The sequence below is a fragment of the Trichosurus vulpecula genome, chromosome 8 (assembly GCF_011100635.1).
Source record: "Trichosurus vulpecula isolate mTriVul1 chromosome 8, mTriVul1.pri, whole genome shotgun sequence".
In the NCBI taxonomy this organism is placed as follows: domain Eukaryota; kingdom Metazoa; phylum Chordata; class Mammalia; order Diprotodontia; family Phalangeridae; genus Trichosurus; species Trichosurus vulpecula.
Window position 1 is genome coordinate 107140767 of NC_050580.1, and position 12059 is coordinate 107152825.

Here is a 12059-nt window from a genome sequence, read left to right on the forward strand (position 1 = left end):
AAAATGAAGCTTACTGAAAGAAAAACCCAAAGAGATACTGAGAAGTTCCCCCAATCTGGCCATACTGAATCTACAGATAGGGTCCATTGGCTAGGACAGCTATTATTTTTTTTTTTTTGGTACGGGGGAATTCCTGCAGGTATAACCTGTCTCTTACTGAAATTGTGCCTTCTTTGAGGGTCTCAAAGCCATTTTTTATTTCTGGATCCTGTCAAGGTTTTCCTTTTCCACAAGAGGGTTCAGTTTGGGGCTGTCCTATTTCTGAAGCTGTCTTGTTTCCCACCCACATTTCCCAGGTGCAAATGGAGCACAGGATCAGGGTTGCATATCTTTACAGGGCTTACTCTATTTTCTTCTCCCCTCTGAATTACATCTTTTAAATGTCAGCATTTTAAGCTTGGCCTTTTCAAAAATGTGATGCTATGTGAACCTTACTTAATGGAAAATATACTTACAGTTCAAAGGTGTTTTTTCCCCTCCTTTTTCTCCCTTTCAAATAGGAAAGGCTGACATCTTGTTATGAAGCAGATTTTGTATAAAGAAAGGAAATGATTTTTTTTTAATAAATTGGTGCTTCAGGAAATGATGCACTCTGAAGTACTCCATTCTACTGGGGAAGTTTTATTTGTTTGTTTTTCCTGAAAGGTCCAAACACTTTTAAAAAGTTTTTTTTCAAACTTTATTTTTTGTTAAATTTTATGTTTTCATATCACCTTTGATTCTAAATATATCCACCCCCCACCCCACCCCCACAAAGTCAAGTCCTCCTCCCCTCAAGCAAGCCATCTCCTATAACATACAGTTAAAAAAAAACAGATCAGGAAAACCAACCAGCACATCAATCCTTTCTAACATTACAAAATATACTATCTCCGTAGTCTCTCTCTCTCTCTCTCTCTTTCTCTCTCTCTCTCTCTCCCTCCCCTCCTTTTTACAAAGAAGAGAGCAGATACATTTTGCTATCTCTGTTCTGGAGATTAAATTGATCATTATAATTTTAGAGCATTCATTTGATACAGAAGCACAGAACTCACAAGTTGGAAGGTACCTCAGCAGCACTTTTGCTCCTTCCATTTAGATTGTTGTAGTCATTATGTATATTGTTTTTCTGATTCTTTTTTTTTTGGTAATTTTTTTTTATTTTAAACTTAAACACAAAATGAGAAAAGGAAAAAAAAAAACATTGTCATGTACACAGCAGACCATAAGACAGGATTCAATATAAAACAATGAATTTCCATTTCAAGAAAACCTATATAATAAATACTACACATTGTTTTCAAAGCTGCCCAGCTTTTCTTTGCTTCCTTTTTGGTTTTCTTTTGTTCTCTGCTGTGTACTTTTTATTCTATTTTTTCCCCTCCCTCCCCTGACCCACTGTAAAGAAGGCTCCATTTAAGTATGGATACACATACACACACAAATACATAGATAGCTATAAACATACACATATATACACATATACACTGCTACATATACACCGATACATATATACACACATATACACATATAATACATACATACATATAAGACCGTTCTATGCTTATTTCCTCCTTCTCTGAAGGTGGATAGCATTTTCCTTCATAAGTCCAAGTTTTTCCACATTTTTCCTTAAATCAAGCAGCTTATCATTTCCTACACCACAGCAATATTCCAACCTATTCACATCCTGAAAGATTGTCTATGAGAGTTTTCATCCCCAAATTTTCCGCATTCCTTCTGGTTTTTTGCTACATAGGTTTTATTTATAGAAGAAAATTTTAATTTAAAATAATCAAAATTATCCTTTTTACACTTCAGTAATGCTCTTGCCTTATGATATAGTTTGAAATTTGGCACTACTGAATCTACTTCCTTTACATCTTTTTCTCCTGGATTCTTTGAAGTTCTTGACCTTTTGTTCTTCCAAATGAACTTTGTTATTTTTTGTAACTCAGTAAAATATTTTGTTTAGTAATTTAATTGTGATAGCATTGAATAGATTAGTTAGGTAAAATTGTTATTTTTAAACTTATTTTGGCTTTACGTACCCATGAACAATAAATATTACTTCAGTTATTTAGATCTGAGTTTATTTGTATAAAAAGTGTCTTATGTTTATGTTCATATAGCTCCTGTGTGTGTTTTGGCAGGCATACACTCAGGTATTATATACTTTTTAGGTATTTTAGATACCCTAAAACAATACTGAATAATATGTATAATTTCTCTATTTTTCACTTTTGATTAAATCTATTTTAACTTTAACTTTGTCTGAGATCATGATCACTATCCCTGCTTTTTTTACATAATAAATTCTACTCTTGCCCTTTATTCTATCTTTGTGTCTGTCTCTCGTTTATATAATGTTTCCTGAATTGTTGAATTTTGTTGAATTTGTTGAATTTAAATTTTTAGTCTGCTATCCGTTTCCATTCTATGGGCAAATTCTTCCCATTTACATTCTAAGCTACAATTATTTGTTGTGTATTTTTCTCCTTCCTATTTTTCCCCATTATCCTTCTGACCCTATTTACGCTATCGCTCCTCACTCTTCTGCTTTACTTTTACCAACTACCTTGCCTTTTTATTCCTGAACTTACCCACCCCTCTAAGAGTTCCTCCTTTATCCTCTCCCCCAACCTTATCCCCTTGCCCTCTTATTTCTTTCTGAATTGAGAAGACTTTTATACTCTTTTTAACCCATTCCTGATAAGAGTAAGGTTCCAGCACTACCTGCCCTCCCCACCTACTAGCTTCTTCTGTATCAATTTTTCCTTTTATGCCTCATTTGTATGAGATACTTACTCCTTTTTATCTCTCCCTAGACAGTTTTATTTTGTTTTGAATCGCCCCATCATACTTAGCTCAGTCCACACCTTTCTTTCAAACTGCCTAAATAATGATGACAATCATAAGAGTACTGCTAATATTTTCACATATAGGAAGTAAATAATTTGACCTTATGGAGTCTCTTATAATTGGGCTTTAATGTTTACCTTGTATTTTTCCTGGATATTTTTGTCAAATTTTCCCTTAAGTTCTGGGGGTTTTGTCACAAGACCCTGAAAGTCTTTGAGTTTTGCTAAATGTCCCTTTTTATTGTTATTTTCTTCATTTGGGATTATACTTAATTTTGCTGGGCAAGTTACCCTTGGTCGTAATACCAGCTCTTTCACTATATGGAATATAGTATTCAAAGACCTCTGGTCCTTCAACATAGTATCTGCTAGGTCTTGTGTAATCCTTATTGTAGTCCTTATTAAACAATATTTAAATCGCTTATTTTTTCTTGTGGCTTCCTATATTTTCTCCTTGACCTGGGAGCTTTGAAACTTGGCTATGATATTTTTGTAAGTTTTACTCCTAGGATCTCTTTCAGGTAGTGATCAGTGGATTTTTTTTTCTATTTCTACTTTGCCTTCTCATGCTAGAACTTCAGGGCAATTAATTTGATAATTTATTGTAATATTTTTTTCAAGATTCTTTTTTATTATAATTTTTAGGTAGTCCAATTATTTTTGTATTATTTCTCCTCAATCTGTTCTCTAGATCAGCTATTTTTCAGATGAGATATTTCCCTTTCTCCTATTTTTTTTCAATCTTTTTGTTTTGTTTTATGATTTCTTAGTGTCTTAGAATATCGTTAGCTTCTGCTTGCCCAATTCTGGTTTTCAAGGAATCATTTTCTTCCTTTTTGTTTTTTGGAGGGGGAAAGGCAAGGCAGGGTTAAGTGACTTGCCCAAAGTCACACAGCTAGTAAGAGTCAAGTGTCTGAGGCAGGATTTGAACTCAGGTCCTCCTGACTCAAGGGCCAGTGCTCTATGTTCCACCTAGCTGCCTCTTATCATTTTCTTCCTTAAGCTTTTGATTCTCTTTTTCTAATTAGTTGACTTTCTTTTAATAATTTTTCTTTTATTTTCTTGGATTGCCCTTATTTTCTTTTCTAATTTTCCCTTAGTCTCTCTTACTTGGTTTTCAAAGTCCTTTATAAGTTCTTCCAAGAATTCTTTTTGTGCTTGGAACCATATGCCATTTCTCATTGAAAAAGGAGTGGCTTTTTTTTAGCTCCTTTATCTTACTCTGAATATGAATACAATTCTTCACTATCCCCACAGTAAATATCTATGGTTGGGTTCTTTCTCCTTGCTTATTCATTTTTTAATTTTTTTTGTTTTATTTTGGTTTTAGCAGCTATTAGTGTAATGAAGTTGTAGGGCTAAGGTGTGGGGAATGATGCCCCAAGCTTCACATGCTTCTTATTGTTATTTTCTGAGATCTGTTTGGGGGCCCAACCTTGGGGTCTCCACTCCTAAGCCATGGCTAGGATCCTTAGCCACACTGTCCCACAAATGATCTTGCTCCGTGTGGTCCTCCAGTGGCTGCAAACTACAGCTGTCCTCTCTGCCCTAGACCATAAACCAGGAACTCTGCACTCCTGTAAGTGCCCACAGCCAGCAGGGTCCCTGCCTCTCACTATAGCACTCACAGCTGGGCTTGGCATCCCTCAACAGCTGTCAGACCCCCACACTCTCTGTGAGTTGAAAGTTTCTAAGACTGAGGCTGCCTCTCAACCCAGCTGCCCCCAGGGCTTGTTTTCTGATTCGGCAGAGTCAGGCTGAAGGTGTTTGCACTTCACTCAGGCTGAACCTCTGCCTCTGTCAGGTCTTTCCAGGGGTCTTCTCAAATTGTCTTAGGAGGAAAACTTCTTTACCTGTGTTTATTTCTGCTGCTCTGAGGTGTTCGGTCTTGTGTGTGTATGTGTGTTTGTGTGTGTGTGTAGGAAATTTGGAGAGCAGAAAGTTTTCTGACCTATTCCACCATCTTCCCGGAATCCTTGTATTCCTGATTCCGCTTACTTCACTCTCCATCAATTCAAATGTCTTCTAATGCTTCCTTGATTTTTTGTTTGTTTCTTATAGGCACAAGAATTTTCCATTATGTTTGTACATCACAACTTGTTTTGCTCTTCCCTAGTCAATGAGTACTTTATTTCTATACCACAAAAATGTTGCTGTAAATAGTTTGGGGTTATATTTGGGAGTTTTCAACTTCCTTGGGGTGGATGACTAGCCTATGTCAAAAGGTATGATTTTTTCATTTACTATTTTAGTATAATTAAAAATTGCTTTTCAGAATGGCTTTAGTTTGTCTGCCTTTCTATAACCCCTTCAACGCTGACTATTCCAATTTTGTATCACTTTTGTCAGTTTTCTGGGTCTTGAAAACTAAAAGTTGTTTTGATCTTCACTTTTTTCTTAAAAAATTATTTGGAGGGGCAGCTAGGTGGCGCAGTGAGTAGAGCACAGATCCTGGAGTCAGGAGGACCTGAGTTCAAATCCAGCCTCAGACACTTGACACATATACTAGCTGTGTGACCTTGAGCAAGTCACTTAACCCCAATTGCCCTGCCTTCCCCCCTGCAAAAAAAAAAATAAAAAAAATTATTTGGAGCAATTTTTCATATAGTTGTTAGTAGTGAAATAGCTTAAAAATAATAAACCATGGTGCAAATATAAATAACTTATTGTCATAATGATAAATAACAATATATGGTAAGCTTGATTTTTTTTATCACACACATCATACTTAGGACTGCCTCCAAGTTGTTGTTTAGCACACATTAAAGTACTTTCAGATTGAGAGGAAAATGTAATTTTGATAGTCATCTGAACTATATATGTCCCTTGGCTCATTAACATAGACAAGAACAGTTGAAGTCTTTTCTTCCTCTTTCGAACCCATGACACATTTTCTGAATTCATCAAGCATATGAATGGGGATCTTTTGTTCATGATTCCGTTGGATCAGTGATGATGTAGGGGGAAAAGTACTAGCTTTGGATAAAGAAGGCCTGAATTTCTCTCTTGGGTATGCTATTTATTACTGATGTGATCTTGGGCAAGTCTCATTGGTTCTCTCCATGTGAGCCTGAATTTCCTCAAATAAATTAAAAAAATTATCCAATCATTGCTACCCTGCCAATATCAAAAGTTATTGTGAGGACCACATGGGAACATATATGTAAAGTACTTTGTAAGTATAATGTGTTATGTAACTGTTGATTAATAGGGTTTAAATTATTACTAAACCTATTACCAAATCATAAAACCTTTCAGTCGTATTTCAGTTGGAGTACTGCCAGGTTTGGGTTTAGGGGAAAACAGGGCCAGTTTCTATTATCCTACATTCAAGGAAAGCCCACATATCCTAATTCCATTTTTGTTTTCCTCAGGGTGACCTGCAAAGGACACTCATCCAGGTGGACTTTGGCGATGGCATTGCAGTGTCTTATGTCAACCTCAGCTCCACCGAGGATGGGATCAAACATGTCTACCAGAATGTGGGCATTTTCCGAGTGACTGTTCAGGTGGACAACAGTCTGGGGTCTGACAGCGCCGTCCTGTACTTACATGTAACTTGTATGTTATTACTGTTGTTGGTTTATGAAATACCTTGAGTAGCATACCTTTAAAGACTGTAAATCTAAAATATTCTGCCTGGATGGAACTCCTTGATTTTTTTTTTCAGAAAGAGACAGAGAGGCACAGAGAGAATAAGAAATGGGAAGAGAGACAGAGGTGGGAAGTTGGAGGGAGAAAGGAGTGGAAAGAAAGATGGAAAGAGAGAAAGAAGAAAAAGGAGATAATGTATTACAGAGGATTTCTGCCTCTGCTTTCCTTTCTGGATGGTTTATCACCATTCTTGTTTATTTCATACTGGTAAAGATCCCTTAGACTCCCTTAAGTTGTGAATACATGATGAAGGTATATGTTAGACATTCTAGACTCTAAGAATATGCCAATCTAAATGCTGAAGCCAGAAATCTATGTCACAAATAGACTCTCTCACCCCTTTGGTGATTACTTGTCCTCATTTGGTCTTTCTGTGGTATGCCTCTTGGCTGTTTTAGAATCTTGCTTTATACTGTTCAAACACCTTGTGGGTTAATATTCCTGTTTTCTGAATGGTCTGATATAGGGCTTACTGTTGTGTGGGAGAGAAAAAAACTATAGATCATAAGATGATTGGTTATAGCAATTTAGATCTGTAAGGAAGCTAAGAGAGCTTAGGGATAAATACTTAGCTATATAGACGAGAAAACATAAATAGAGAGGAAGTAACTCTCCAAAGTGTCATAATGGGTAGGAGACTGAGCAAGAACTAGAACTGAGGTTGTCAACGCTCTTTCCATTATGTAACCTTCTAAATCAGGCAACTAAAGCCACAAAAGAGAACTTTTCCAGAAGTTGTCATACTTTGCCATCCAGTGGTCCAATTTTCAATCAAACAAGTATTTATTAAGTCTTTACCATGTGCTAACCACTGTGCTAGATACTGGGGATGTAAGTAAATAGAACAAATCAATCCCTACCACAAGGAGCTTACACTATAATGGAGGAGGCAACAAGTACATATAGAATACATGTAGCATAAATATAAAGTTAATGAGTGCATTAAAATATACACACAAAGTAGCTAAATTCAATTATGGTCATTTGGAAGTGACCAAGTTAGAGTAGTTGGAAGAATCAAGAAAGGCTTCATGCAGAAGATATGCCTGAGAAGGTCAGCAATCTGAATATAGTAGCTACAAGAAGGTAGGAAATTTATCGGTCTACTTATGTCATCTGCTAGGCAGTCTTTTCCATTAAACTATCATCTGTTGCTTCTCCACTGAGAGGTTCCCACTATCAACTTGCTGCTTCTTCACTTTATTACAACTGCTAGAATATGCCTGGAAAGTCACAGGACTGCTTAGCTTGTTGTTCCCAAATCCCAAGGTGTTGTATACCATGAGCAAAGCAGAATCACAGCAGCATAAAGTTACCATGAGCAATGCAAATCCAGAACATCTCCATCCCAAATATTCTAACTGATTACTTGTGACCACCTGGGGTGGAGCCTTCTGAAGTCATATTGGACCAATTAGGCACAGCCAACATACTATACCTTGACCTCAACATCAGGATGTCATGGCTCATAATCTCCCTGTATTTCTAAAGAATTGATTCTACCAGAGTGAAATCTAACGACTCATCTGCCTATGGAGTTATAAGTGAGGGGACCTTAAAAATTATCTAATACAACTTCCTCATTTTTATAGAAGGAAAAAACTGAAGCCCAAAGAAAGGATGTGACCTAGAGGTCACAAAGCTAAGAAGTAATAGATATGGGACTTGAATCCACATTTCCTTACTTCCAATCCAAGGTTCTTTCCAAAATCTGGAAAAGACTCTGAGCTTTTGTGATTCTACTTATAATATTTCCTGGGAGGAAAAACATTTCCCACAATATAAGATTTGCTTTCCTTTAGAATTTTGTAGCCACCATCTCCAAGGGAAATAAGTTGGATCATTATATATGTGCGTATGTGCATGTGTGTATGTACACATTCATTTAAATACACAGACACACATATCTTTTGTTTTCATATCACATTTATTTCCACACATAGCCCTCCTTTCTCCTTTGCCCAATGCAGTGAGCCTTCCCTCATAACAAAGATTAAAGATTTTTTTAAAAAAGTTCAGCGGAACTAATTAATATATAAATGTGCTCAGTAGTATTAGGAAATGTTCTACAACCATTGTCCCAACTTTTGCAATGAAGGGAAGGAGGTACATTTTCTTAAACTAACTCTTCTCTTGGAACCAATATTGGTTATTAGAATTAAGCAACATTCAATTTCATTTTGTTGTTATTTTCATTTCTGTTGTTATACTCATTGTGTATATTGGTTTCCTAATTTTGCTTATATCATTTCATATCCATTTGTGTAAGTCCTCTTCTCTTTCTATGAATTCTTTTCATTCATACATTCTTATGGCATACTCAATTGCTTTCTTACGGCATGTTCAATTGCTTTCTTATGGCATATTCAATTGCATTTCATGTGTTGTTAACTGACTCAGACTTGGACTTTAAAAGAAGGGCCTGGGTAATCATAACTTTTTGTGTTCTGATTTTGTATCCTAAACCTGTTATGGGTTCCATGTTTCTATAGCAGTTCAGTTCAACAGTCATAATAGTAACAAGTGGCTACTATGTGGGAAGTACTGTGTAAGGTGATGAAGAAAGAACAGTTGGACCCAGACTTTTATTCAAAGAGCTTGTAATCTAATGGTGAAAGAACTTATGTGCCTGTGACTAAGGTATGAGGAAGGAAAATGATCACTTCAAAAGAAGCATCCAAAAATACTATGAGGGCTTGGAAGAGAAAGAAAATGTTTTCGGTTGAGGTTGGGAAAGCTTCGTGGAGGAAGTGGCACATGAAAAGTCTAATTGAATGGAACCTTGAACAGAAAATAGAATTCAATAAACAAAGTCTATACCTTTTTATAGAGAGTAGAACATGCATATCCATGAGAAAGATAAAAGAAAGGCTGGATGGTGAGTAAGAATGGAGAGTAGGTCAGTTTGGTCTGGAACTGAGAAGAGTGTATTGTTTGTGCACCAGTAAAGAGGACAGTGTCCTTGCACATCAAAAAATACATGGCAAGGAGGAGGGTGTGAGAAGACTGAAAAGGTAGGGGAGCTTGGAATGCCAAACAGAGTATTTCGTATTTGATCTTGGGGGTGATAGGCATGGAAGGGTGGTGGTACTGATATGGTCAGACTTGGACTTTAGGAAGATCAGCTTCACAGCTGAGTAGAAGATGGACTGAAGTTGGGAGACTTTAGGTAGGGAACTCAACCAGCAGAAGAAAGGAGAAGATGATGGCCAGCCATAGAGTGGTAGAAGTATCAGAGAGGAGAAGGGGGGATAGATTATTGATGCTATAAAGGTAGAATTGTCAGAACTTGGAAGCTGATTAGAAAAGGATGCAAAAAAAATGAGAAGTTGAAGATGATACCTAGGATATACCCTAGGTAATTGGAAGGATGGTGGTTCCCTTGACAGTAATGGAAATGTTAGGAAGAAGAGGGGGCTTAGGAAAATATTTTCTTCTTTCTTTTTTTCCCCAGTAAAGTAGGAGATAATGCCACCTGCTAAGAGTAAATGGAAAGGAGGCTTGAGGAAAGAAGAGGCTATGGGAAATATAAAAAAAGAATCAATAAAAGATGGATAAAAGGATTTGCACAGAACTTGGAGGGTCCATCTGAGGTTATTTTTGTGATTTCCTCCAGCTATGTTCAGCTCCTTATGAGTAGGGAATAGAATAGGTAAATAGCAGGAGTTATCACCATCATTGGAGAGTAGCACTATGAATACAGAAGAAAATTAAGGGGACATCATATTCACTTCAGGCTTGAAAAAACAACATTATTTACATGGCTAACCATGGGTGTAACCTAGGTAGAGAGGAAATTGCAGCCAGAATAATTAGAAGAATAGGAAGAAATTGAGAAGCCTGAAAATTGTAATGAGGGTAAAGAACAGGAATAATAGGAATTAGGGAGTGAGGAGGTAAAATGGAAGGATAGGAGCTTATGGTCACACAGAGGAATTTCAGAGATCTTAGAGGTACAGTGGGTTCTGATAATAAAATTTAGATGTGCCCATCACACCAAATAGTTGTAGTTGAGCCAATATGATTAATTAATCACACCTCCTCAAGCTTAAGATTAGAAAACTCGTTTATAACACTGACCTTAAGGGGCAGGACTAACATATTACTTACAAGTTTAACTTTATCATATCAAAGTTTTACTGTAAACCACCTATTATTTGTCCCCAAAATATATAAAAGTTCATGAAACAAGGAATAGTGTTTATCAAGGCTACCATAATATACATCACTTTTTCCCTGAAGCTCTTAGATCACCTCTTTCTATCACCTTATTTATCATCCTCATGTCCATGATACCATAGGTATTATCAGGCTTATCTCCCAGTGGGAGATACAAATAGGTTCAGTAACTTATTCAGTACCACATGCTGCAATTCATCTGCAGTGGAACTAGAACCCAAGTCTTTTGACTCCCCACCTTTTTTTTTTTACCTGAACCATCCTATGCATTTGTGTCGGTATCTAGGTATGTGGCTGCAGACCGTTCACTCTATTAGCTGAGCTGATGGAATGTGAGCTTTGGTTCATTTCACAATGACACCTGGCTTTGGATTTGCCCAGTCCTGAAATTAGGCAATAATTACTCTAGAAGAGTGGCTCAGGGCTGACAGAATGGCTCCTCCTCAGAATCTTGTCCCTAGGTAGGTGCTCCCACACAATCTGCTGCGTGGCAACCCCTTCCATTCTCCTCTCTCCAGTACAGAAAGGTTAGTTGAGCCAGAATCAGAGGTTATTAATAAAAGTTTGCAAAGGTCATCAGAAACAAATGGAGAAAATGTTTCAGAGGTGCTATTTCCAGTACTGGGCTGACAGCTTCTCACTGGAGCGGCTGGGTAATCAGCTGCTTCTTGACAGGAGGGAATTCCTTGGGGAGAGTGTCCACAGTGCTCTGTGAGTTTGCAAACTAATGAAACCACAAGATGCAATGACTGTTTTCTTCCTTGGGTAGGAATGCAGATTTCAGGAAGGCAAAGCTGCCTAGCTCAGCCAGTCCTGCAGTTAGCTCATCAGGAACTGTGCAGAGTTGCAGAATGAGTTGGAAAAAGATGAATAGGAGATCTCTTTTCCCCCTCCCCTGGCCACCCCCTGAAAGAGAAGCCATTTGTAAATGTCTTTCTTTCTCAGTAGGACTAGGGGATACTGCCAATTTATGAATAATTCAGATGAAGAGGAGGTAGCTTTTTATAAGTATTCAAATGATTTTTTGATTGGTCAGCAAAGGAATTAGGGTGTCATCACCCAATCTACCGATCATTTTTTTTTTGCCAGTGCCACATATTCTGTGTCCTCCCCCAATCCATCCTCCTAAAAAATAAAAACAAAGAAAAAAAGTAATCACTTTCTATCTGAATAATAGAGGTGATATCTAGGTTGTTGTTTTCTAGGGGAGATATCTACTTCCCTTTTTCATTTATATGATGACTTTTACTAAACACAAATTCAGCCTCCAAATTCAGATGAGATTCTCAGGACCACAACATTTGAAGACATCAGCAGGACTCTTGACTAAAAATCTTAAATTATAGCACTAGTGATTTTGCGACTTCAGGCCAGAAGTCTTAAGGT

General features: G+C 37.1%; 1 protein-coding gene across 6 annotated transcripts in view; it reads left to right on the top strand.

Annotated features, from left to right (window-relative positions):
* Nucleotides 1-12059, top strand: part of SORCS1 (sortilin related VPS10 domain containing receptor 1) — a 719989-nt gene that overhangs the window by 658027 nt on the left and 49903 nt on the right. For all 6 annotated transcript variants that reach the window (XM_036735441.1, XM_036735437.1, XM_036735435.1 and 3 more), the window contains one exon: nucleotides 6215-6401. In XM_036735441.1, coding sequence (XP_036591336.1) covers nucleotides 6215-6401 — 187 coding nt within the window. The remainder of the gene's footprint in view (nucleotides 1-6214; nucleotides 6402-12059) is intronic.